At 54.1% G+C, this 25323-nt stretch overlaps 3 protein-coding genes across 7 annotated transcripts in view; 1 reads left to right on the forward strand and 2 right to left on the reverse strand.

Annotated features, from left to right (window-relative positions):
- Window positions 1–11481, reverse strand: part of ZNF628 (zinc finger protein 628) — a 66489-nt gene extending 55008 nt beyond the window's left edge. Inside the window, exon 1 of the mRNA XM_060398176.1 lies at window positions 9851–11481. The gene's annotated coding sequence lies outside the window, so the exon portion shown is untranslated. The remainder of the gene's footprint in view (window positions 1–9850) is intronic.
- A 90-nt stretch (window positions 11482–11571) lies between these two features.
- On the forward strand, window positions 11572–15395 carry UBE2S (ubiquitin conjugating enzyme E2 S). Its single transcript, XM_004015419.5, has 4 exons — window positions 11572–11772; window positions 12371–12518; window positions 13918–14108; window positions 14934–15395. The coding sequence occupies exons 1-4, from the start codon at window positions 11770–11772 to the stop codon at window positions 15261–15263; spliced, it is 672 nt and encodes a 223-aa protein (XP_004015468.2). The 5' UTR covers window positions 11572–11769; the 3' UTR covers window positions 15264–15395.
- A 6080-nt stretch (window positions 15396–21475) lies between these two features.
- Window positions 21476–24196, reverse strand: RPL28 (ribosomal protein L28). 5 transcript variants are annotated; one of them, XM_004015420.4, is made up of 5 exons: window positions 24163–24196; window positions 23745–23833; window positions 23539–23662; window positions 21777–21895; window positions 21476–21613 (listed from the first exon to the last, which is right to left on the reverse strand). In XM_004015420.4, the coding sequence occupies exons 2-5, from the start codon at window positions 23823–23825 to the stop codon at window positions 21524–21526; spliced, it is 414 nt and encodes a 137-aa protein (XP_004015469.3). In that variant the 5' UTR covers window positions 23826–23833; window positions 24163–24196; the 3' UTR covers window positions 21476–21523. The 5 variants fall into 5 exon arrangements, with proteins under 5 accessions (XP_004015469.3, XP_004015470.1, XP_042088398.1 ...); XM_004015421.4 differs by having other exon boundaries at window positions 23745–23883; XM_042232464.2 differs by having other exon boundaries at window positions 24034–24196.
- Window positions 24197–25323: the final 1127 nt, after the last annotated feature.

A 25323-nucleotide genomic window follows, 5' to 3' on the forward strand; every position in this document is an offset into this window, starting at 1 on the left:
AGTACCACCTGGAGCTGCTGGAGGCCACAGGTCTGAGGGGGAGGTGCCGGCAGGGCCCCCTCCTCCTGAGGCTGGGTGGGAGGATCTCTCCGTGCCCTCCCCACCCCCCCCAGCTTCTGGGGGCTTGCGGGCAGTGCTGGCACTCAACACATCATCTTCCCTCTGTACGCCCGACTCCTTGGCAAAATGTCCCGTTTCATAAGGACACCAGTCATGACAGAATAGGGCTCACCCCAATGATTTTCCCTGCAAAGACCCTATTTCCAAACAAGGCCATATTCACAGGTCCTGGAGGTTAGGACTAAAACAGTTTTTTTTTTTGGTGGGAGGAGGGGACAAAATTCAACCCATAACAAGACGTGTGACAGAATACAGTCTAAGTGTCAGTTTTTGTGATAACCAGGAAGCATTTTCCACACCTCTCTCTTCCCGCCCAGTGTATTAACATATATGCATAGTGAAGACAGAACTGTCCCCTCCCTCTGTCTCAGGAGGTGCCCCAAAGGCAGGGCTTTATGAACTTTAGGCCAGCCTACTCCAGGAGCATCTAAATGCTTGTTTACCAACTGCCAGCTCTCATTACATCAAAAGCATGAGTTTGCTGGCCTCTCTGAGTCGTGTGTGCAGGGCATTCCAGTATCAGTTTTATCACCAAGAAAACCCCTTCCCCTCTAGTGGATTTAAGTGTTTGCATCTCAAATATTAGATTTTATTCTGTATCAGTCAGGGTACTCCAGAGAAACAGAACCTGTGTGTGTGTGTGTGTGTGTGTGTGTGTGTGTGTGTGTGTGCGTGTGTCTATTTCTGTCAAGGAACTGGCCTCTGTGTGTGTGTCTGTGTGTGTGTGTGTGTGTCTATTTCTGTCAAGGAACTGGCCTGTGTGAGTGTGCCTGCTCAGTCGCTTTAGCAGTGTTCAACTCTTTGTGACCCCAAGGACTAGAGCCCATCAGGCTCCTCTGTCCATGGGATTCTCCAGGCACGAATACTGGAGTGAGTTGCCATGCCCTCTTCCACGGGATCTTCCCTGACCCAGTGATCGAAACTGTGTGTCCTGCATCTCCTGTGGGGGCTGGAAAATTCAGTCTGTAAGGCACTTCAGAAACTCAGGCAGGTTTTCTAGGCTGCAGTCTTGAGGCAGGATTCATTCTTTTCCCGGAAACCTCCGGTTTTTGCTCTAAGGCTTTCGACTGATTGCATGTGGCCCACCGTATGATTTAGGATAACCTCCATTACTCAAAGTTAGCTGGCTGTAGGTGTCTACAGAATACCTTCACAGCAATAGCAGGGCTGTGTCTGAACCAACAACCAGGCACTGTCACCTGGCCAAGCTGACACATGAAACCTAACCATCCTTGCAGGGAAGCGCTCGCTGGGAGACAGAGTGTGATGTGCAGTTGAGAAAGACTCCTCCCCTTCCGTGACATGTTCACCACCGGCTAGATTTCACCTGCTTGGGTCCATTTGTTTGACTCTAGATTAATGGGAGGAGAAGGGAGTAATGCCTTCAAACACTGATGTCGGGTCACTGGTAAAATGCCCCCATCTGGTCCATGTAAGGGTTGTTCGTCCATCTATTCTTTGTGTTGGAGGCTTTGTCTGCAGGTAATTGGAGGGTGGGGCGGAAGGAGAGGCAGCGTGGTGATGCACTGCATCTAAGTATGGGATCACTGAGCACTCAGAGGTTCTCCTCCTGGGCACAGACTAGGAAAGTACTTTCCTGCCTCCCAGACGTTATTAGACATGCCAGATATAAACAAACCCTGTTGCTTTAGCACCTGGGGCTGCTGTTACTGTGGGACCCTGCAGCCTATTCTGCTGATGCACCTTGCCTGTGGAGAAGGGGACTGGATGGCTGGGGGCTATTTGCTGTACTCTCTTGCATTTGTATCTTACCTGCGTCCTGAGAAATCTGTATGCAGGTCAAGAAGCAAGTTAGAACTTGACATGGAACAACTGACTGGTTCCAAATTGGGAAAGGAGTATGTCAAGGTTGTATATTGTCACCCTGCTTATTTAACTTATATGCAGAGAGCATCATGTGAAATGCCACGCTGGATGAAGCACAAGGCAGAATCAAGGTTGTCAGGAGAAACATCAATATCCTCAGAAACACAGATGACACCACCCTTATGGCTGAAAGTGAAGAGGAACTGAAGAGCCTCTTGATGAAAGCAAAAGAGAAGAGTGAAAAAGCTGGCTTAAAACTCAACATTCAGAAAATTAAGATGATGGCATCCAGTCCCATCACTTCACAGCAAATAGATGGGGAAACAACGGAAACAGTGACAGATTTTCTCTTCTTGGGCTCCAAAATCACTGCAGATGGTGACTGCAGCTATGAAATTAAAAGACGCTTGCTCCTTGGAAGAAAAGCTATGACCAACCTAGACAGCATATTAAAAAGCAGAGACGTTACTTTGCCAACAAAGGTCCGTCTAGTCAAGGCTATGGTTTTTCCAGTAGTCATGTATGGATGTGAGAGTTGGACTATGAAGAAAGCTGAGCACTGAAGAATTGATGCTTTTGAACTGTGGTGTTGGAGAAGACTCTTGAGTGTCCTTTGGACTACAAGGAGATCCAACCAGTCCATTCTAAAGGAGATCAGTCCTGGGTGTTCATTGGAAGGACTGACGCTGAGCTGAAACTCCAATACTTTGGCCACCTGATAGGAAGAACTGACCCACTGGAAAAGACCCTGATGCTGGGAAAGATTGAAGGCAAGAGGAGAAGGAGGTGGCAGAGGATGAGATGGTTGGATGGTATCACTGACTCCACAGACATGAGTTTGAGCAAGCTCCGGGAGTTGGTGATGGACAGGGAGTCCTGGCGTGCTGCAGTCCGTGGGGTTCCAAAGAGTCAGACACGACTGAGCAACTGAACTGACTGACTGACTTGCACTTGTGACTCTTTTGTATTTGTTTAACCTACCTTTAGGCTTTCCTGGTGGCTCAGATGGTAAAGAATCCATCTGCAATGCAGGAGACCAGGGTTTAATCCTTGGGTTGGGAAGATCCCCTGGAGAAGGAAGGGAATTCTACCCATTCCAGTATTCTTGCCTGGAGAATATCATAGACAGAGGAGCCTGGCAGGCTACAGTCCACGGGGTCGCAAAGAGTTGCTCACAACTGAGCAACTAACACTTTTTTACACCTAGTTTTTAAAAATAAAGTTTAAATTTGTTTTTTAAATTTTTTTTATATTTTCAAATTTAAAAAAAGTTTAAATCTGAATGTCAACAGTGCCAACTTCGGCTGCCATTGCCCTCACTAAGTAGATAGATGCCCAGGAGTGAGGGTGATATGGGAGACAGGAGTCTCATTCCCTTCCCATGCAGTTGTAATGCCAGGGCTTAAATGTTACCTATTTTTCATTCAACGTACCCTCTATGTGCCTGTCAACTATTTCATTTCTGCTCAAACAAGAAAGTAATCTGATCCACATGTCCCATGCTTTGGTTGGGCAAGTCAAGGACAAGATCTGGCGCAAGAGTTTTGCCTTTGTAACCTAACACTTGCTCAATTTGCAACTTCACTGTGTTGATTAAAAAAAGTTCAGCCTCTGAGCAGGTATTCTTAACCTGCATTTGCCGGGGTAGGCTTGTGAACTTCTGATATCTGTACCAGATGCTGTATGCTGCTGCTGCTAAGTCACTTCAGTCGTGTCCGACTGTGTGCAACCCCATAGACGGCAGCCCACCAGGCTCCCCCATCCCTGGGATTCTCCAGGCAAGAACACTGGAGTGGGTTGCCATTTCCTTCTCTAATGCATGAAAGTGAAGTCGCTCAGTCATATCCGACTCTTAGCAACCCCATGGACTGCAGCCTACCAGGCTCCTCCATCCATGGGATTTTCCAGGCAAGAGTACTGGAGTGGGTTCCATTGCCTTCTCCTGCACATGCCTTTTTTTCTTTTCGTGTCTTTTTAACTTTATAAAGTTTCAAATGTACAAGAACTACAAGAATAAGCCCAAGAACTCCTGCACAGCTTTTGTCAACTCACCAATTGTTAGCAATACATTACACTGCTTTCCAGTTTTATTCCCACATAAATATTTTTTTAAGACAGTTGAGAGTGAGCAGCCCCTAAGGAACATTTCTGAAAAACACAGACATTCTCTTACACAGTTACAGTACAGTTATCAAAAATCAAGGACTTAACATTGATGAAGTCCATGTTGAAGTTTCACCAACTGTCCCAATATTGTCCTTTGGAGAAATTCTCTTTTCAGCCCCTGCTACCCTGGGATTAGGTGTTGTAAATAGTTCTTGTGTCTCTCGAGACTTGAACAGCTTCTCAGTATCTTTCATGAGTTTTGGAGTCCAAGGAGCAGCATAATTTTTATTTCAGTCCCTACCAGTAGACATCTGGGGTTTTCCCATTTTCCACTATGATAAACAATACTTTAAGGAATATGTTTTTGCACACCACATGGAGCATTTACATAGTTTTCCCTGGGATGAGCTCCTAGGAGGGTGAACTTCTGGGTTGGAGGGAGGTGTGTTTTTAAGACTTGCTACATGAGGCCAAGATGCAGTTCCTAGAGCCTTGCCAAGTCCATGTATGTGAGAATGCTCATTTGCTCCCACAGTTGCCAGCATCAGGCATTGTTCTAGTTAACCTTGTCGCGCATCAGAGAAGTCAGTTTTACAACCATTTAAGGAATCCTCTGGCAGCTAAAGTCGGTTTTTATCCAAGGCGAAGTCAGCCCTGCAGTCTGGGGTTTTGGAGCAAGTTGAGAGCCAGGCAGTGCAGTTCACTGTTGCTGTCACTAGAGGGAGCACCTGATCCACTGCAGGCACTGTTGTCCCATCGCTAAGTAGGGTCTGACTCTTTGGGGCTCCATGCTCTGCAGCACTCCAGGCTTCCCTGTCCTTCACTATCTCCCTGAGTTTGCTCAGACTCATTTCCACTGAGTTGGTGATGCCATCCAACCATCTCATCCTCTGTCATCACCCCCTTCTCCTGCCTAGCATCAGGGTCTTTTCCAATGGTCAGCTCTTCACATCTGGCGGCCAAAGGAATTAGAGCTTCAGCTTCAGCAGCAGTCTTTCCAATGACTATTCAGGGTTGACTTCCTTTAGGATTGACTGGTTTGATCTCTTTGCTGTCCCAAAGACTTTCAAGAGTCTTCTCCAGCAACACAATTCCAAAGCAGCAATTATGTGGCACTCAGCCTGGAGAATCCCAGGGACGGGGGAGCCTGGTAGGCTGCCATCTATGGGGTCGCACAGAGTCGGACACGACTGAAGTGACTTAGCAGCAGCAGCAGCCTTCTTTATGGTCCAACTCTCACATATATACATGACTACTGGAAAAACCATAGCTTTGAGTACAGGGACCTTTAACAGCAAAGTGATGTCTCTGCTTTTTAATATACTAAGTTCATCATAGCTTTTCTTCCAAGGAGCAAGTGTCTTTTAATTTCATGGCTGCAACCACCATTCTGTGATTTTGGAGCCCACGAAAATAAAAGTCTGTCACTGTTTCCACTGTTTCCCAACCTATTTGCCATGAAGTGATGGGACCAGATGCCATGATCTTAGTTTTTTAAATGTTGAGTTTTTTAAGCCAGCTTTTTCACTCTCCTCTTTCAACCTCATCAAGAGGCTCTTTAGTTCCTCTTTGCTTTCTGCCATTAGAGTGTTATCATCTGTATCTCTGAGGTTGTTGATACTTCTCCAGGCTGATGCTTGTGATTCCTCCAGCCTGGCATTTCACATGAGGTACTCTATATATAAGTTCAGTAAGCAAGGTGACAATATACAGCCTTGATGTACTCTTTTCCCAGTGTTTCCCCAATTTTGAACCAGTCCGTTGTTCTGTGTTCAGTTCTAATTGTTGCTTCTTGACCTGCATACAGGTTTCTCAGGAGACAGGTAAGGTGGTCTGATATTCCCATCTCTTTAAGAATTTATATTTACCGATTAACTAGCTCTGACCACTGGAGAGAGTTCTAAGTTCTGCTCAGGGACACAGAAGAAAGTGGTTCTTGTTAATCACCTACCACAGCCCCTACAGATGCCGTTTTAAAATACTATGGCCACTAAGGGGCAGAGAACTTGTCAGCAACCACAGACCACGGACTCAGTAATAAATATGGAGGCATGTACCCACGAAAAGATGCTCGGCCTCACTGAGAAGAAGGGGAACACAGGAGAGAGACAAGGCACTTCTGTCTTTCCATGACGGACACACGTTTCAGAGACTGCTGATGCTTGGTCTCATTTCTGCATCAGGACATTGACATCGGCAGCCTCCTCTGCCTGGAACAGTCTTTCTCTTCTGGATATTCACAAAACTTGCTCCCTCACTTCCTTTAAATGTTTATGGAAATGTTTCCTTCTCAATAAAGGTCTACCCTGACTCCTCTAATCTAAAAATTCTCCCCCTCCCCCTTCCTCTCCGCCTAGTGTTACTGAACCGTCTTGCCTTAGCTGCTCTAATTTTTATAGTAATTATCTTTTTGTACCACCAACTTTTCTTACCAACTAGCCTGGGACTTTCCCCGTGTCAGCACTAAAGTTTGGCATTGTGGGCAACCTGGACAGTTGGCCACCCTGAATTTAGTGCTTACTGTTTATCATCTGTCTCCCCACAGAATGGATGCCCCAGGAAGGTGGTTCCTTGCTTCCTGTCTTGGTCACTGATGTATCCCAAGCACACAGAACAGAGCCTGGCAGACAGCTGGCTATAAATAAATACTTGAATGAAGGGACCAGATCCTAGTGGTGGGGATCCAAATAAGGAGAGCCCTGCCAAGGGCTACTTGGCAGAACTTCAGACACTTGTGCTCTTTGAGCCTGCAATTCCACTTCTAGGAACTTCCCCTTCAGGAAAGCTCACAGCTTTGCCCAAGGATGCTCACTGCAGCTCCTAACCACACACTAGACCAGCGTAAACACCCATTAGCTGGAGAATGCTAGAAACTCCTAGGTTCTTATGGAGGATCAGAGTGCACGCTGCTGAGGAAGGATGTGTGGGAATGTAAATGTGCAAGTAGTGTGGGGAGGAAGACACCAGATATTCACGGCAGCTACGTGAGGGGTGGTGAATGGGAACGTGAGAGGGGAAGGAGGACTAGAGCTGTGCTTCCTCCTTTCACTGCAATCACTGTGAATTTCCCTCCAAACATGTATTTCTTTCATGACTTAATACATATGAACAGAAGAAATGAAGGTTCATTTCTAAAGCTAGAAATTTGGGTTTCACTGAGCAAAAGTTAAGTTTCTGGGCCTCCAGCACTTAGCAAAGGAAGGACACCCCTCTCCCAGCCCATCTCCTGCCCATCCATCTCCCAAACTAACTCAAAAGGCCCCATCACTAGGCCACCTCCCGACTCCTCAGATCTGCCCACTTTTCTCCCACCATGGCTATGGCCACCATCCCAGCCCAAGCCACAACCAACTTCCTGTTGAAGTTTTGCCTCCACTCTGGGCCCTCCAGTCAAGCCTCTAACCAGCAGCCTTGAGCTAGAATCACAACAAATCCATTCACGTCTCTGGGTCCGAATTCCTCATTGGCTCCCTAGTGCCCTACCGACCACGCCCACCTCTCCCAGCCCAGAACTTTTCCCAGTCAGACCTTTCTTTCCCCACTCCTCTGCCCTTCTCTCAGTTCCTCCCATCTGAGGGTTTTCAAAAAATTCTTTTAAGAAACAACAGCTTTTTGAGATATAACTCACACACCATACACAAAACTCACCAATTTAAAGTGTTTTGGTATACTCGCAGAGTCACACATCTATGCCATCACCACAGTCATGTTTAGAGTATTTTCATTGCCCCCAAATCTACCCATTAGACAGCAATTTCCCATCCCTCAGCCCTAGACACTCACTCATCTACTTTCTGTTTGCATGGATTCAGCTGTTCTAGACATTACACATAAATGGCATCATACAAATGCAGTCCTTTGTAACCGGCTTCTTTCCCTTGGCACAGCGTTTTGGAGGTTTGTCCATTCTGTAGTAGGTGACAGTGCTTCATTCCATTCTATGTGTATTGATCTGACACTGTAAGCATACACATTTAGTTTACCCATTCCCCAGGTATCGAATATGTTGGTTATTTCCATCTTTTGGGTATTACAAACATGATATGCATATTTGCACAGCTATGAATATCTGTGTATGACTTTCTGTGTAGACATGTTTCTATTTCTCTGGGGTATGTACCTAGCTGTGGAATTGCTGGGTCATATGGTAACTCTAGGTTTAACCCTTTGATGAACTGCCATACTGTTTGCCAAAGCAGCTACACCATTTTTCATTCCCACCAGCTGTGTGAGGGTTCCAATTTTTCCACATCTTTCCCAACACCTATTATCTCACTTTTTGATTACAGCCACCCTGGTGGTGTGAGATGATATCTCATTGCAGTTTTGATTCTCCTTTCCCTGATAGCTGATGACACTGAGCATCTTATCATGTGCTTACCGGCCATTTATATATCTTTGACCAGCAGCACCATGTCTTCTCAGGGTTATTCCAACAGCCTCTTCTCTGGCCTCCCTGGCTCTGCCCACATCCCCATGAGCATCCTCCTTCATCCTCTTCTCCATCCAGCAGTCATAGTGAGACCACTGCAGTCCTCTGCTCAAAATCTGACAGTGCCTCCCTATTCCCTCAGAGACAAGACCACAGTCCTAATCACGGCCTTCAAGGTCCTGCATGATATCCCCTCCCCAACTCCATCCACACAGACATTTCTCTGACCTCATCTCCCCATACTCTCCCCTTGCCCACTCTGTTCCAACCACACTGGCCTCCTTTGCAGTTCCTCAAATGTGCTAGACCTCTGCTCCAGCTGTTTCAACTGCCCAAATACAGCTTCCTGATAAGCACATAGCTCATTTCCTCTCTTCCTTCAAACTTGTGTTCACATGACACCTGAGTGGTGAGGTTTCCCTGGCCACCTGGCTTAAAATTCATTCCAGCTGGCATCCCACAATCTGGCACCCCCACCCGAACTCCTCCTCCCTTGCTCTACTTTTCTCTTTTTCCATGGCACTCACTCCCTTCTAACCTACCATGTATTTTATTTATTACCTTTTGCTTCTGTGTCTATTTTCCCTTACCACAGGAAACCCCAAAAAAGGCAAAGATCATGAGAAGTTCTTAGCAGAGATGGGGCCTATTGGAATTTCAGGTGTCGGTAAAGGGCAGCCTCCCTGAGGACCGGCCCCAGCTACTACCTGTTTCTGTCAACAAAGGCTGACTGGGACACAGCAGCGCCCTTCATCTGCACATCCACTTGACTGCTCTGCCTAGGGCAGCAGAACGGAGTCGGTTGGGACAGAGATGGGTGGCCTGCAGAATCAAAAACCTTGACTGAGAAGGTTCGCTGAGCCCAATTTTGAGGCTGCGGGAGAGTCCTTCCTTCTCCCTCAGGACCTGTCCACGTCAGGGATCCCTAGCACGTCTCCCACCCGCCCTGCCATCAACGTGCTCACCGGCCTGTCTGCTCCCACCCATGCCCCATCAAAGCCTCCAACGGCTCTCCAGGACCTGAACGCTTCAACACACCACCCACTCAGCCTCACCGGCTTCCCGGTGGCGCCCCAAACAAACCACACGTGATCCCCTCGCCTCGCCTTTGTATGGGCTGTTCCTTTTTCTGAAGAGCTTTTGCCATATGGTGCTCAGGCAATTCTTCCTCCGACAAGTCAGTGAGAAGCCCTAGCCCTCTCTCCCTGCACCCCGGGCCCTGACTGATCCGATGTCTTTATCACTCGCCGACGTAATAGGATATACTTACTTGTTTACTGTCTGGCTTCCCCACGAGGTTGTCAGCACCCTGAGCACAGGGATTTTGTCCCTTTTACTCTCAGCTGTATCCCCAAAGCATCTTACCTGCCACAGGGCTGTTGCTGTTTAGTCACTAAGTCTTGCCCAACTCTCTGCAACCTCATGGACCGTAGACCGCCAGGCTCCTCTGCCCATGGGATTCTCCAGATAAGAATACTGGAGTGAATAGCCATGTCCTTCTCCAGGTGATCTTCCTAACCCAGGAATCGAAGGGGAGTCTCTTCCATTGACTTTACCACTGAGTCACCAAGGAAGGTGCTCAAAAACCCAAAGCATACTGAATAACTGCCAGTGTCCAGAGAGGAACCTCATAACATCCACCTGACCGGGTTGTTTCGAGGTTTCAATGAGATCAGACATGCAAATAAATTACAACAGTGCCTTGGCCAGCAAGCATGAATCAGTAACCATCACTCTAATGAGCACCATCAGTCCTTGTCAGTCGGGTGGACTCCGGAGCTACAGCTCAGTCTGACCCCCAACTCCACCTCGTCTCGAGTGGGGGCCCCTGGGCAAGTCACTAGAACCCCTCTTCCATCAGAGTCCTTGCGTGTTAACTAGGCCGGACTTAAGGTGAGGAGTGGGGGGTGCCCGAGTGCAGTCAACCCGCCACACACTGGTTTTGGCTAGGGCGGTGGCCGTCTCTGCATGTTTCTGCCCCAGTTCTAGAAGCTAGGGTCCCACTTGGGGTCTTGTCGGGACCCTCTCTAGAGGGTCTGAGAGACCTTGGCGGGGGCGCTGGGCCACACAGTAGCTGTGGCGGTGGTTCAACTCCCGGGGGTCCTGCTGTAAGGGCGCCGACACGTGGCCGCCGGGCCGGGTCCCCAGACAGGGAAAAGGAGTCCTGACGAGGCCTGGTTGGCGGAAGAACGGGGTCAGTCACAGGTAAGGCCCGGCCCTCAGCAAGGCCTGAAGGCTCTTCCTTTATTAGACACCGTCCTCACAGGAGGCTGAGGCCCGGCCGGGGCCAGAGGTCACACATTGGAGGTCAAGGCTTCTAAGCCTTCAGCGCCGGGCTGACTGGCCTTGGGACCTCCGCTATGCAGCACGCAGGTCACACGTCATTCCCACCACAAAATGGCGCCTCGAAGAGAAACGTACCGCGACGGCCAGCGCCCACCCCCACGACGGGCTGAGGAAGGGGCTCGAATGTCCGCGAACTTATTTGCATACACAAAACCAACGAACTTCATTGGCTGTGAGAGTCTGGGTCCGCGCTAGGCAGAGCCCCCATTGGTCATTCTCCTTTTCTCTGCCCCTCTGGTACCGCCTTCTACGTCAAGGATTGGCCCGCTCGTGTCTCGTGACGCCACTCCACGACTGCGCGTCCCTATTGGTCGGAATGCCTTCTATCATCCTTTTAAACCCCGCGAGTCCCACCTCTTTTCGCCCCGCCCAGGCTCCACGGCCGACCGTTAGTCGCGTGCGCGATTTCTGGGCGTCAGGGCGCGCGCGTACGCAGGCGTCTCATTCAAACGGCCCAATCAGCGTTCGCGTCGCCCTTTACGTCCTCTTCCTTTCTGCTTCCCCCTTCTCCACCTCTCCATTCTCCCGGATCCCCTCCCGGACCCATACGCGCCCCGAGTGGCCAGCCCGCCGCGCGCCCCCTCTCCAACTTCTGCCAGCAGTTTGCAGGAAGGGAGCGAGCCCGTCGAACGCCGAAGACCGTGCGCGCTGACGTCACGGGTCGAGGCGCCGCGAGAGGGGCCCGTGAGGGGGGCGTGGCCTGTGGGCGGATATAAAAGGGTGGCCGTGCGCGCGCGGCCGGCTTCCTGCGGCCGGTCACTCGGGCGGGTGAAGCTGCTTTGCGGTTCGCGGCGGACGTCGGAGGCTGAGAGGAGCAGAGCGGGGCCGCTGGGGCCTCGTTAGGGCCGCAGCGACAGCAGTTGGGCCCCCCGCCCCGGCAGGCGGCCGGAGAGCGCGGGAAGGGGGCCGGGGGGACCCGCCCCCGGCCGGCTGCAGTCATGGTGAGTGCGGCGCCCAGGCCCGGGAAGGGTAGGCGAGGTACCCCCCCGTAGAGGAAGAGGCGTGGTCTCAGGACCCTCTCGCGGGCGGTTTGAGGGGTTGGAGAGCCCACCTGGAGGTCCGAGGCCTGAGTTGGGCCCAGGGGCCTTCATGTAGGCGGGGCGGAGGGGAAGGCCCGGCCGAGTCCCGGGGAGGGCTCCGGCCTTTGGGGCAGGCCTGTGGGTGCTCCGGGAACAACACCACTCTGCGGCCGTCTCCAGGACCGATCTGGGGTTTCCAGGATGGTCTTAACAAGATTAGATGGGGGAAAGGGACCCAGGTAGGCATCGGGCTTACCCAGAATCATTGGGGAGCCTGTGCGGAGCTACGAACGGGCTTCGGGGGCTTCTGGGGAAGGTGGAGTCGTCCGCAGGAGCTCGGAGATGCTTCCCATTTCTAGTGGATTAGCCTGGGGCTGTCGCTTGAGTCTTCCTGGGTTGGGAGTTTCGGGAGCTCGGGGTGATTGATTGACCAGCCCGGGACTCCACCGACTCCTAGATCCTGCAAGAGGCTCCAGGCCCTGGCTCTGCCCGTGGCTCACCTGTTTGTCTCCATACCTAGAACTCCAACGTGGAGAACCTGCCCCCCCACATCATCCGCCTGGTGTACAAGGAGGTGACGACGCTGACCGCTGACCCACCTGATGGCATCAAGGTCTTTCCCAACGAGGAGGACCTTACCGACCTGCAGGTCACCATTGAGGGCCCTGGTGAGTGTCGGATCGACAGGGAGGAGTGCGCTTCCTAGGTCCTAGTCACCCTAGAGCCAGGATAGGAAGCTCCCACTCTTAAGTGGATTGCCAGACCCTGGGGACGCAAGGGTGGGCAGGACAAGCACACACACCTGTTACGTGTGTTCCTGGTGTGCAGGGCTGGACACTAGGAGTGACAAATAATTGTGTACTCTCCATTAAATGTTGGTGAGAAAAACTGGGGACAAAGAGAGCATGTAATGGGTCCTTAGCTTGGCTCTGCGTGTTTCCTCCATCCTGAAGTTGGGTAGGAGTTCTGTGGGATTGGGAGAAGGATGCCAGGTGGGGAGAAGTGTCAGCAAAGGCCTGGAGGGCGGGGTGGACCATCTCAGATTCCTTCCTGTCGGCAGTGTCGGGGGCTCTGGGAACCAGGCAGAGAATAAGCCAGACGCAGGCTTGGGGGAGATAATAACCACGCCACTAGGGTGTTTGATCTTGTAGGTTGGTGTAACGTGTCACTTCACGTGCACTACGTTTAGATTATTGAATTTTTACGACTTAAATGAAGAGCATGTAACGAAAAGACCTAGTTTGGAATCAGGTTTGTGGGCAGTGGGTCCGGGAAGGCTTTCTGAGATGGTGAGAAGGTGATTCACCCCCATGCTGATGCGGGCTCGGTGGGAGGTGAGGATCCCAAAAAGCTTTTGGCAGTCTTGGGGTGTATTAGATATTTTATAAGAACAGAAGAAAAACGATTGGTGAAGCTTACAGGAAGCAGATCTTTTAGGGTCTGTAGGTCTCTTCAGGAGTTTAGAAAGGAAGCCCTTGGTGGGTTTAAAGCAGGACTTCACTGTGACTTCGGTGGGGGTTTGGGTGGGGTTGCAGGCTGGAGGCTGGCATCCATCAGGTGAGTGAAGTGGTTCTGCTGGACTTGGAGGGGGCCTCACATTTATGGGGGGAACTGGATGGGTTGGACATGGGGGCTGGAGCACCAAGAACAGCCCTGGAAACGGCTCCCACGGGTTTTTGACCTGATCAGGAGAGTGATCGAGAGGGCTGTGGCTGCAGCAGGGAGACCTTGGAGTGGACAGAACTGTCCTGAGTCTTGCCTGAGAGACTTGCAAACATGTTTTTCCGGGGGACAGAGGGGCCATATATGTCTGTGCCACTTGGGAATGGTGTGCTGTGGCTTCAGCAGGGACTGAGGAGCCTCCGTGGGTGGGGACCACCAGTCTGGTTAGCTCTGAGCTGGGGTTGGGGGGGAGTGCCTGCAGGCACCTGGGAACCTAGCCCTGTCCTCTCCAGTCTGGGGAAGTAAACGAGGGGGCATTTGCCTCACCGACAGACTGGGGAGGCTGGGTGTTGGGGGTGCCTGGAAGACCTGAGCCTCCTGATGCATCCCCTCCTTGCATTCCAGAGGGGACCCCTTACGCCGGAGGCCTCTTCCGCATGAAACTCCTGCTGGGGAAGGACTTCCCTGCCTCCCCGCCCAAGGGCTACTTCCTGACAAAGATCTTCCACCCGAATGTGGGCGCCAATGGCGAGATATGTGTCAACGTGCTCAAGAGGGACTGGACCGCTGAGCTGGGCATCCGGCACGTGCTTCTGGTGAGTTCTGCTGCACCCGGCCTGCCTCCTGGCCGGCCCAGTCACGTCCAAGCCACAGAGCCTTGTTCCTCTTTAAAACAATCAACGCTGAAGTGGTGGGGGCCTCCACATGAGAGTCCAGGTTTCCAGCTTTTCTAGAAGGGTAGGCAGCGCCCAGGGAACTCTGCCACGGGGCGGGTGAGGGGCTTGTGTGGGGATAGTTTTCTGCAGGCGCAGGCCGAGTGTCTGGTTGGAGAGCCTTTCCGACACCGAACGGCGAGTGCAGCCGTCAGCGCTGTGATTCCGCTGTTTCTCACCCAGGGGTGGCTCTGTGCCCCCGGGACGTCTTTAATTGTCGCTGCTGGGGTGCTCCACCCTCAGTGGGAGGACGCTAAAGAGCTGCTGCCCCTTGGAGAGCCATGCCCACCTGCCCCCCAGGTGGGGCCCCAGGGTCCCTGTGGGCCCCTTAGAGCATGGAGGTCACCTGGTGCCTCTCCCCACCTGCCTCACAAGGTAAAAGTTTTTTAAAAATCTGACTTTCTAATGAGCCCCTAGGGCAAACAGTAGGGAGGACGGAGAGTTGGGGTTTGCAGCAGGGCATGGGGAGGGTCGAGCACCAGAGTAAACTGACCCCAGACCTGTTCCTCCTCTCCCTGGAGCATTGGTAGCGGCTGCCAGAGAGATTGCGGGTGAGCTCACCGAGCACCCGTGTGCCCACTGGGTGGTGAGTGTGGCCTGCCGGGCCGGTACCTGGGCTCCCCTGTCCCGCCGGGGCACTGATGGCGGGGCAGTGTGGGGTTTGAGAGGTTTGGGGGCGGGCCCCTGACCCTGGCCCTCTCCCCACAGACCATCAAGTGCCTGCTGATCCACCCCAACCCCGAGTCGGCCCTCAATGAGGAGGCGGGCCGCCTGCTGCTGGAAAACTACGAGGAGTATGCAGCCCGCGCGCGCCTGCTCACCGAGATCCACGGCGGCGCCTGCGGGCCCAGCGGCGGGAGGCCCGAGCCCGGCCGGGCAACGGCCAGCGGGGCAGCGGCCTCCACTGCTGACCCCACAGCTCCAGGGGGCCCAGCAGGGGCTGAGGGGCCCATGGCCAAGAAGCACGCGGGTGAGCGTGACAAGAAGCTGGCAGCCAAGAAAAAGACGGACAAGAAGCGGGCACTGCGGCGCCTGTAGTGGGCTCTCTCCCCTCCCTTCCCACCTGACCCGACTCTGTCTCTAAGTTATTTAAATTATGGCTGGGGTGGGGGAGGGCATGAGGGCACTGGGACCTGGATTTGTTTTTCTAAATAAAGTTGGAAAAGCAGCTCTGCGCCTCCACCGCCTGGGCTGTGAGCAGCGAGCACCCTGGCCCGTCTGGGGTGCAGTGGTTGGTGGGGCCTGGTCCCGATCGCTCCTGACCTTGTCCTGAAACAGGCACAGTGGACTGGTGGGGTCTGGCCAGGCGGCAGGTGCGGGCCCCATGTGTCTGCCCTGCTCCGGGTTCTTGGTCCAGCTCTGGCTGCAGAGCATGCTCTCGGGGGCCTCTGACTCTCCTGCCAGGCCTCATGACACCGGTTTTGTGGTGGGCAGGTTGCTGCTCAGGTCTCAGGTGAAGCTGATCAGGCCCCGCTCCTTTCTCGGGTTCTCTGCAGGCTTCTATTCCTGGGTTGTGGGCCTGGGGCTGTCCTCAGCTGGAAGCTGCTAGGGTCCTCACCCCATGGCCCCCATTTGTGGCTGACCTGGCCCTTTGGCAGGGCCTAGTTGATTAGATGGAGCTGTTTGATGAACCCTTGGGGAAAACTTGTCTGCAGGAGCTTGTCCCTGTGGGAAGAGGGGTGGGTCTGGGTCGTGGCCCTCCTCCCTGCCCAGTTTCCTCATCTGCAGGAGTGCAGAGTGGCAGTCACTGCACCTGTGGAGGGCCAGGGTGAGGCTGCAAAGCCTGGAGAAGCACGAAGGGACAGCAGGGAGCTGAAGGCACAGAGGGGGACGCCATCAGGTTCTGCAGGGCCTTAGGACAACGTCAGAAGTGATCAAAAAGCACAAAGAGAAATGAAGGCCCGTCAGACTGGTATGCCAACTTTCACAGTTGATTCTTTTGTAATGAGACTGGAGGCAGCGGACGCGTTCATCAACAGATGAGTGAAGGAGCTGTGCAGTCACTCGGCAGAAAACTTAAGCACACAAAATGCTGAGTGAGGCCGTGTACAAGTACAAAATATTTGGTTCCACTTCCGTGAAATTCTAGAAGGCAGCCAAAAGCAGACCCTTGGCTGGCTGGTATCAGGGAGGATCAAGGACACAGAGCCTTGGTGATGAGCACATTCCAGACATCGGTTACCGTGGGGCTCACATGGCTGCATAATTATGTGAAAGTGTATATTTAAAATCGGTGTATTGCACTCTGTAAAGTACATCCCAGAATTTGATGTAATTTAAATCAAGGCATTCTGTTCAGTGGGAAAGATGACAGTTAACAAGACACAAGGGAAAAGACAAATCGAAATGTGTGAAGAGCGCCTACAGGTCAGTAGAAATGTGAAAGCAGAGGCTCTTGCACAAACACCGTCACAAAAGGGGGAATCCCAGCAACCACCAGGCAAACAGACAAGATTCCCACCATCACGAGTGGTGGGAAGAATACAGCAGAAGCCCATGACCCCGCTAGCCCTGGCAAGGCCAAGTGCAGAGCCACGGATGCTCTCCCAGTCCACGGTGCACCCTTGGCAGGAGCGGGAAATCAGTCACATGGAGACACACTGGAAAGGCCGGAAGCACAAGTATGTCATTACTCAGCGCTCTTGCACACACCACGAGCTGCAAAGCTTGTATAATATATACACATTTGTGTAAATATACACATTTGTCCCAAGTTGCAAGCAGCATAAACATGCCTGTATACAGTTGAGGAGCAATACTATGCAACACCAGAGCAGTGGGCCATCACTCCCAGCAGCATAGAAAAGCTTGCCATCAGCCAAACAAGCAAGTTTCAGGAGACCCCCAGTCCGAATGCCATCGCATGCTGTTCCAGAACCATCAAGACCCAGCTCTGCTGCTAAACACACGTACCTCGGTGGTCACGCTGTGTTTGACAGCAAGACTGTTTCCGCAAGGCTCAGGATACCGGTTACCCCTGACCAGCAAGGAGCCCCGGAGCAAAGCAGGAGTGTGTACATGTGTGCCTCTCTGCGCATCTGCTGGCTTTCAGGATTTTAAGAACGTGGAGGGAGGGAGGTGGGAGGCGTGTTCTGGATGGGGAACACATGTGCGCCCATGGCTGATTCATGTCGATGTATGGCAAAAACCACTACAATATTGTAAAGTTATTAGCCTCCAATTAAAATTAATTGATTTTTAAAAAAAGAACACACACAAAAAAAGAACATGAAGAAGCACATTATGAGATGGACCAATGTCCAAAACATACTACGTAAGAAAGAGCAACATGCCAACACTGTATAAAATATGCTACCATTTCTCTTTTCAGACTTAACCAGAAGGTGACATTGGCACCTGCAAGTGAAGTCGCTCAGTCGTGTCTGACTCTGTGCGACCCCATGGACCGTAACCTATCAGGCTCCGCGGTCCATGGGATTTTCCAGGCAAGAATACTGGAGTGGGCTGCCATTTCCTTCTCCAGGGGATCTTCCTGACTCAGGAATCGAAGCTGCATCTCCTGCATTGGTAGGTGGGTTCTTTACTACTGAGCCACCAAGAAAGCCCCCCAAATTTAAGCATATGTTCTTTTTATTATTTCTATTTTTAGGCCATACAACGCGGCTTGTGGGATCTTAGTTCCTTGGCCAGATTGAACCCGTGCCCTCGGCAGTGAAAGCGCAAAGCCCTAACCGCTGGACCAGCAGGGCAAGTCCCCTAACACCTGCGCTCTCACGTCCATTGTCTCGTTTGTGTGTACCTGGCAGTGACCTGCACATGTCACACCTGGGCTTTTGGACTTGGCATGTCTGGCAGGCTGGCCTGTAGCACCCAGCCCTTCCATGCTCTCAGTCGCGCCCCAATGTATGGCAAAAAAACCAACAACACTGGAAGAAATGACCTCGGTGCATGGAGCCCGGGACACACAAGAAGTCTGCAGTCACCCTTTTCTGTGACATTCCTGTGCCAGAGGGTACATCCGTGTGTAACTGTACAGATACTGCCAAGTCGTCCCCCGAGGGTTTGCACCGCTTGACACGGCCAGCAACCTGTGTCCACCCCCACCCCACCCCTGCCCACAGCCTCAACAGCACTGATTTTTATCCAACTTGGCTTTTTCTCAACCTGAGAGGCGAACACTTAGTCATCTTTAATAGGCTTAACAACAGTTTGGGATTTACACAGAAATTGTGAAGACAGTACGGGGTGCCTCCTGGCTGCGTCTCCTCTGTAAACGCGAAGTTGCTGAAATCACTGTGCTGGTGTGGCTGAGAGAGCCTGGCCAAGGGGCGCGAGCACTTCCCTGGCTCTCCAGTGGTGAGGACCCTGTGCTTCCTCTACAGGGGGCGTGGGTTCGATACCTGGTCAGGGAACTAAGATCCCACATGCCACATGGCATGGTTGGGTCCCCAACTGGGATCCTGGGCTCCTTGCATGTCTCCAAACCACATGCACACGTTATTTTCCTAACAGAAGACTTCAAAGAGTAGGTTTTATTACAGCAGATGACTACAAGAGTAACATTTTAAAATTCCTGGACAAGGTAGAGACAGCCTGGAGGAAATGCAGCAGAGGGCACAGGGGTATTCACATAGCTCACAAAGACTGGGAGCAGCAGGCATTACCACCTGGATTTGTCCTCCGAGTGCTCAGAAAGCGCCCGAGCACCGTTTTGTGTGCAAATAGCTGTAGACAAGGAAGGACGTTTGTGTTCGTTCTGAGTCCATCTGCTCAAGATAAACTGCACCCATTCATACATGCAAGGGAGATCTGCGGACTTGTCCCAGCAGGCCGTTTCACAAGCTCTTTGCACATTTAACCTCAACAACCCTAGGAAGTAAGATCTACTGAAGTAGACGTGTCATAGGCACAGAGAGGTCAAGGGACCCGCCCAAGGCTGCACAGCCTCGGAGTGGTGGAGCCCTGAGGTAACCATACAGACAGAAGTCCACTCAAGGCCAGCCTCTCCCTCGACAGGAGCAGGTTTCCACTACTGAGTGACCCTGTGTGGGGCAGCTGCCAAGGGCGTGCCCGACACTCAACTCTGTAAACGTTCCTAGGTTACCGCCGGACACAATGCAACACACGGAGCCAAGATCTCTGCTTCTCAGAGCCCCAAGGGGTCAGACAAGAAAGGAGCTCGCTTAGCACAGAGGGAAGCCGAGGCCCAGAGAGACTAGTGCCGCAGCCCAGAACTGGCACCCAGGCAGCTTGGCCACTGGCACGGAGAGGGGTGTTGTGGGGGGGCAGGGGCCCATCTCTGGGCACTCGTCTTCCGCTCTCCCCACCCTGGCCCCGCGGTCCCCGCTGAGAAGACAGCAGTCAGTCTGGCCCTCCCTCGCGAGTTGCTTTTCTCTTGCTGCTTTCCAGATTTTCCCTTTGTCACGGCGTCCAGCATTTTTGCCAGGATGTTTATCTGCCCAGCTGGACTGCACGTGTGCTGAGCGCCCACAGCAGCAGGGATCCGGGGCAGACAAGGAGACCCCTGCATCTGACCATCAGTTGCCACGCGGCACAGTGGACACCCACGGCTGCATGCCTCTGACCTGCTGGGCTAAACACTCACTGGGGTGGGTGTGCCCAGGACCAAGGCTCAGTGTGGGCAAGCACCTCCCAAAGAACAGTGAGGCTCAGTGAGAGGCGGCCGGGTGGCAGCTCGGGGGCGGGGGAGGGGGGGTATTGGCCACGGCCAGGGGCTGCCTCTCCATGGAGTGGGACAGGAACCGTGAGAGAGCTCTGAGCAAGTGTTAAGCCACTGAAGTTCCACCGGAACTATAGACTGCCCCACCAGGCTTGAGAACAGATCATGTCCGCTGAGGAAAGATGGAGCTCCTGATCCCAGCTCAGAGCTGGGGCAGGGTCCTCAGGAAGACAGGATGGCTGGCACGCAGTAGGTACACCAGGAACATGCCAGGAGACGTGACGTGGGGAACCTTTACTCATCTGAGCCTCACTTTCTCCATGTATGAGGTGGGGATGGGATGTCTGCTTCACGGGGTGTCTGGAAGCCAGCCACTCCACGAGTGTGTGCAGATGCTTTTGTGTACACACGCGTACACGTGGCACAGGTCGACCTCGTACCGACAGCTGATTACCACACTTCCCACGTGCAGGCTGTCCCCCAGGCACTCATGAACCTCCTCAATTCTAAGAGGCACAGAAAGCCGCACGCACTTGCCCAAGACCACACGGCTAGAAACAGCTGGAAGGCTAGAAACAGCTGGAAGGTGCCCGGGAGGCACCCAGCTGCGGTGCTACATCCGGGTTGTAACAGACACCGGGAAGCCAGCAGCAGAACCTGACTTCAGACCCAGCAAACAGACCCTAGAGGCAGAGCTGTGCGCCTGCCAAGGGCTGGAGGCAGGCTCTGCCGCAGAGCGAGCAGGGAGAGCTGAGGGGGGCTGGGCGCAGCGGGGGCAGGCATCTGAGGCAGCAGGTGAAGTCAGGGTTGTAGGGCCTGAGGGCTCACTCCCAATGCAGCAGGAGGCAAACAGCTGGCCAGGCGGGTTCCTAGCCAAGAGGCTGTGCAAGGATGTGGCCGTTGCAGCCTGCCTTCCTTCCCCTCTGCTGCTGGGGACAGGGCCCCACAGGGTCCTGGACTCAGGAGCTGCCTGGTGCCCCCAAAGGCAGGCTCCTTTCCCAGATGGGCACTTGGCCCTGAACCTAAGGCCAAGGAATGAGTGGGCCCTGCCCACCCCTAAGTCCCAAGATCCTCAGTTCACACCTGCAGGGTCCCCTTGGAGACTGTGGGCTACCCAGGACCCTCAGCTGAGGGCAGGGTCAGTCTGCACCCCTCCTTCCCACCACAGTCAGTCGTGGGGCTTCCAGACCACCCCAGAGAACAACAGTCCACAGCCAAGGTCCCAGACAGCACACACGTCACCTTCACAGGCCACAGAACTACCCAAACAGGAGGTGCGCTGAGCCTCCATCCAGATGCCCACCCCTCAGGAGAGACACTACTCGGAGACCAGGAACTTCCACATAGGTCTATCCTGAAGCTTCAGCATGCGCTGGCAGCGTGCGGTGCTGTGATGATTACAGGCTTTATTTCACGTGCAGTTCCTAGTTTCCCGAGTGTCTGAATGTGCACCAACCACCAGACAGGTAGAAACGCTGGGCCATGGACTCAGGCCCCCCGCCTGGAGCTGGCCCTTCAGACCGAAGATGCTGGGGAACCTGTGGCGTTAGCAGTCCCTGGGGGACAGATGGGAGCGGGGACGCACTCGCGGCTGCACAGAAAACGCAGGTGGAGGCGGCTGACAGCTTTATTGCTCTGGGGAAGGGAGGCCAGAGGCTCAGGAGCTCTTGGTGGGGCGGCTCGGCTTCCTCTTTACCATCACAGGCTTCTGGCTGCGCAGGATGGCGCTGGCTCTGCGGATGGCGGCCTGTAGGCGAGGCGGGCTCAGGTCACCTCCCTGGGAGTCTGTGCCCCCCACCTTGTGTTCCCAGAGCGCAGGTCCGGCTCCACAGTCAGGAGAGGACTGCCCCTTGCAGCACCGCCCAGGTGCCCCGGGCCCCTGCCCGCCTCACGGGTCCAGCCCCGCTCACCATGCGCAAATCCGGGCGGTACTTATTCTTCCGGATCATGTGCCGGATGCTGCTGAGGGTGGCCCGGGCGTTCTTGTTGATGGTGGTCCGCACGTAGGAAGTGGCCGGCTTGCGCTGGCCTGGCGGGCGATGGGGAGAAGAGGGGCCCCAAGGGTCAGAGGAGGGGTCTGGAATGTCGGTGCCCACACCTGTTGTGAGGGCAGAATCCCACCCAGAGAGTCCGAGTGGCTGGGCCGTGTTGAGTGCGGGAGGCTGCCTCATCTCCCAGCTCCACTTAGGGAGCAATCACAGCGACGACCACAGGCCAGGCCCTGCACTGATGCAGGTGTCTCCTCCCTACCCCAACCCGGAGACAACGCTGCTCAGCTCACTGGACAAAAGATGGACTCTCACGTGTAAGGTCACATGTGCACAGCAGTTGTCCGAACCCAAGCGAGGCAGGCACTTGGCACCGCATGGGCCAGGTAGTGAGTGCTCCCCAGAAAGCAGCTCTGCTCCTCTCACGTCCACACCCTCCCAGGCCCAAGCTACCAGTCTGGGCAACAAAAATCCAAAAGGCCGAGCTCTGAGGCCTGGCCCTGATCAATGAGGGGTGATTTGGAGCCACAGGAGGGACTGGAGGAGGAAGGGCAGCAGTGGGGGGGGGGGGGCGCGGTGGGGCGGTGTGAGCGTCTGGGTGTGTGTGCTGAGCACCCGCCTCTCACCTGCACACAGCTGGAGTCTGCCCTTTACTGCCCAGGCAGGATGGAAACGAAACCCCACCCCCCTTTACTGTGCCTCAGAGCTGATGGGGTCCTGGTTGCATCCTGCGCCTCTGGGTGCCCCCAAGAAGCCCAGGACCCCGTACCACACTGGAGGTTTGATGTTAGCCTTCGCTGACCCCAGAAGGGAGCCCACATTACCCCCTCAGGTCAACCCAGTTTCTCACAGCCCAGAAAGAGCCACCAACAAGGCAAAGCAAGGTTTTGGGGACCCAGCACCCCAGAACAGGGTTCTCAAGAGTGTGGGGATCTGGGCAGCCTAACAGCATAAGCAACTGGCTGCCCCTGGCTGCACTCTTGGGAAGAGAGGCTAACCCTTGTCCCTGAGACCACGAGGCAGCAGCTGTGCCCGATGCTGTCACTGAACAGGACACAGAGGTCAAAACCCACAGAGAAATCAACTAGGAACCTGGAAAAACTCGTTCCTCTCTCATAAAACCCAGCGCCCATTTAAAAGCAAGTGTTGAAGGTGGGCTACACTAACTCAGCTGTTATCCAGAAACCCCTCCTCCCCGTGACCCCCCTCTAAGAGTCTAAAGAGCAAGTCTGTGGGGGAAACCAGTTTACGGCGGACGGGGGTAGTGGAATGCTGAGACCTCCTTCTGCGCTCCTCCAGCCACAACGGGAATCTACTGCTTCAGAAGCTTCACTTCCCACATGTGGGAACTAACGGTCGGTCCCTCACCCGTTTGCTTCCGTTTCCCCACTTCTGGAGAGACTAACGCCCACCTCCACCTGGGGTGCTTCAAGGATTTATTCTTAAAAAATCATCAAACAGCAGCAATTTTGTAGTCCTGACTCAGGTCCTATTAATTGCTCCACTTTTCAGATGATGAGCTCGTGTAACTGGCAGGCTCGCTTGGAAAGGAACCAGCCTCCCAAGCAAACACCCCGAGCCCAGGAATTCTGATTCAACAGCACAAGCACCAACACTGAAAAGCCACAGCCCCCTGCGCCGGATGGGGGTCAGTTGCCTGGGCCCAGCCAGGGTAAAGTCTCACCGGATCTCCGCTTCATCACCACCACGACTCCTTTGCCATCCGCCGCCGGCTCCACACCCACGGTCTTGCGGTGAATGAGCCCATTGTAGCGGAAGGAGTTGCGCGCTTTCAGGTTATTCGGCTCCTGGGAACGGGAACGCATCGCGGTCGTGAGGGGCGATAGTGCAGGCCCCTCCCTCCGACCGACGTGTCGGGGCCCCACTTACGGTGCTGTACGTCTGCTTGTTTCTCTTGATCAAGAAGCTGGAGCAGTTCCGCACGACCATCCACTGAAGATGCGCGGACATGGCGGCGACTGCGGGGAAAGGGGCGCGGGGAACCGTCAGGAGAGCAGCAGGCAGAAACCTGACCACAGAAAAGAGGTGTTTTGGGGGGTCGCGGGGAATGAGGGGGGGACACCACGTGGGCCGAGGGCGCCTAGAAGTCTGCCAGGCGGGGCTGAACTCAGGCGGCCGAGACTCACTACAGGGGACGAGGCGATGAGAACCCAGAGACCTAAGGCGGCAGCGCCGGAAAGCAGCCAAGAACGAGAGGGGCGCGGTGAGAGCGACCAGGCCAGGGCACAAACACGGGCATCGGGCACGAGGGCTAGGCACGCGGGAGGAGGAAGAGGCCTCCACTCACCTCCTCTCGGTGCGGCGGCCGGAGACGGAAAGAGGCAAGCCGGGGGCGGGGCGACGCCTTTAATACCGACACGCATTTCCGCTTCCTGTCTGGGCACGCGCGTGCGGTCGGCTCCCCCCGCCTCCGAGGCAGCTCGTCAAGGTTCGGCTATTTCCGCCAGCCAGTCGCTAACCGTTCGGGGCCCTTCGGAAGCCTTCCGCTAGGGAGGACCCTTCATGTGTCCTAGGAACTCCACGGTCGGATTTCCGAACAAGTCTCGCTCCAGAGACCCCCCCCCCCCAAGTCCCCTTCCTCAGCGACTTCTTTCCAACATGGCCACCCAATGCTTGGCACAGTATGGGTGCTCAGTACACGTCTGTCTGATAAATGAACCTGTGAGTGCGTGCACTGTTTAACCCCAGTTCCAGGGACTTCAAGGGCCTCCAGCTTCGTAGACCGTCGGCTATTCCCGACGAAGGCAGCAAGCCCGCTCGGACATTTTCGGAACTCTCCGGAAACGCCCTTCGGAAGGAGGGCCGCCGTCCGTCCTCTTGCCTCCTGCCCACTTCGGATCGCTTCGGAAACACTCGGTCTCCATTCGGCCACCTTCGGAAAGCTTCGGCTATCCCCGGGAGCCCCTTCTCTCAATTCGCCTTCCTCCGGCCCCTCTTCAACGCCTGAACCCTGTGAGTCTAGAGAGAAGCTGGACGAAACTTTCTCGCAGTCCACCACCCTCGGGGGACGTGGATTTCCTCTAAGGGCGAGTTGTGTTGGAGGAGAGGAGGTTTGCCTGCGAAACCTCTGGTTCGCTTAGAGCTTCCATTCCTGTTTCCCCTCTTCCCTGTGCGTTGCGGCCTGGCGCCCCATTCCCACCAGCACCGTTCACGGCCGTTACACTTTATGAATCTTTTCTTTTCTGTTGTCGGGGTCCTCCTTAAGGGGAAGGAGCCTCGCCTGATACACCTCTGTTGCAGCCTGGCCAGCACAGGGCCTGGCGAGGCTCCCAAGTGAACAGGATTGACAGGGCCTTATGTCACCTCCATCAGGACAGCTCGTGATTATGTCCAGGAGCTCCTCGAGGGCAGAGGCTTTGTCCATCTCCTTGTCCTTGGACTTCGCCCCTAATGAGTCCCGACAGTCCCGAGGCCCCAGGAGAAATCTGAGCAAACAGGGACGTTGGGG

The sequence above is a fragment of the Ovis aries genome, chromosome 14 (genome assembly GCF_016772045.2).
Source record: "Ovis aries strain OAR_USU_Benz2616 breed Rambouillet chromosome 14, ARS-UI_Ramb_v3.0, whole genome shotgun sequence".
Classification (NCBI taxonomy): domain Eukaryota; kingdom Metazoa; phylum Chordata; class Mammalia; order Artiodactyla; family Bovidae; genus Ovis; species Ovis aries.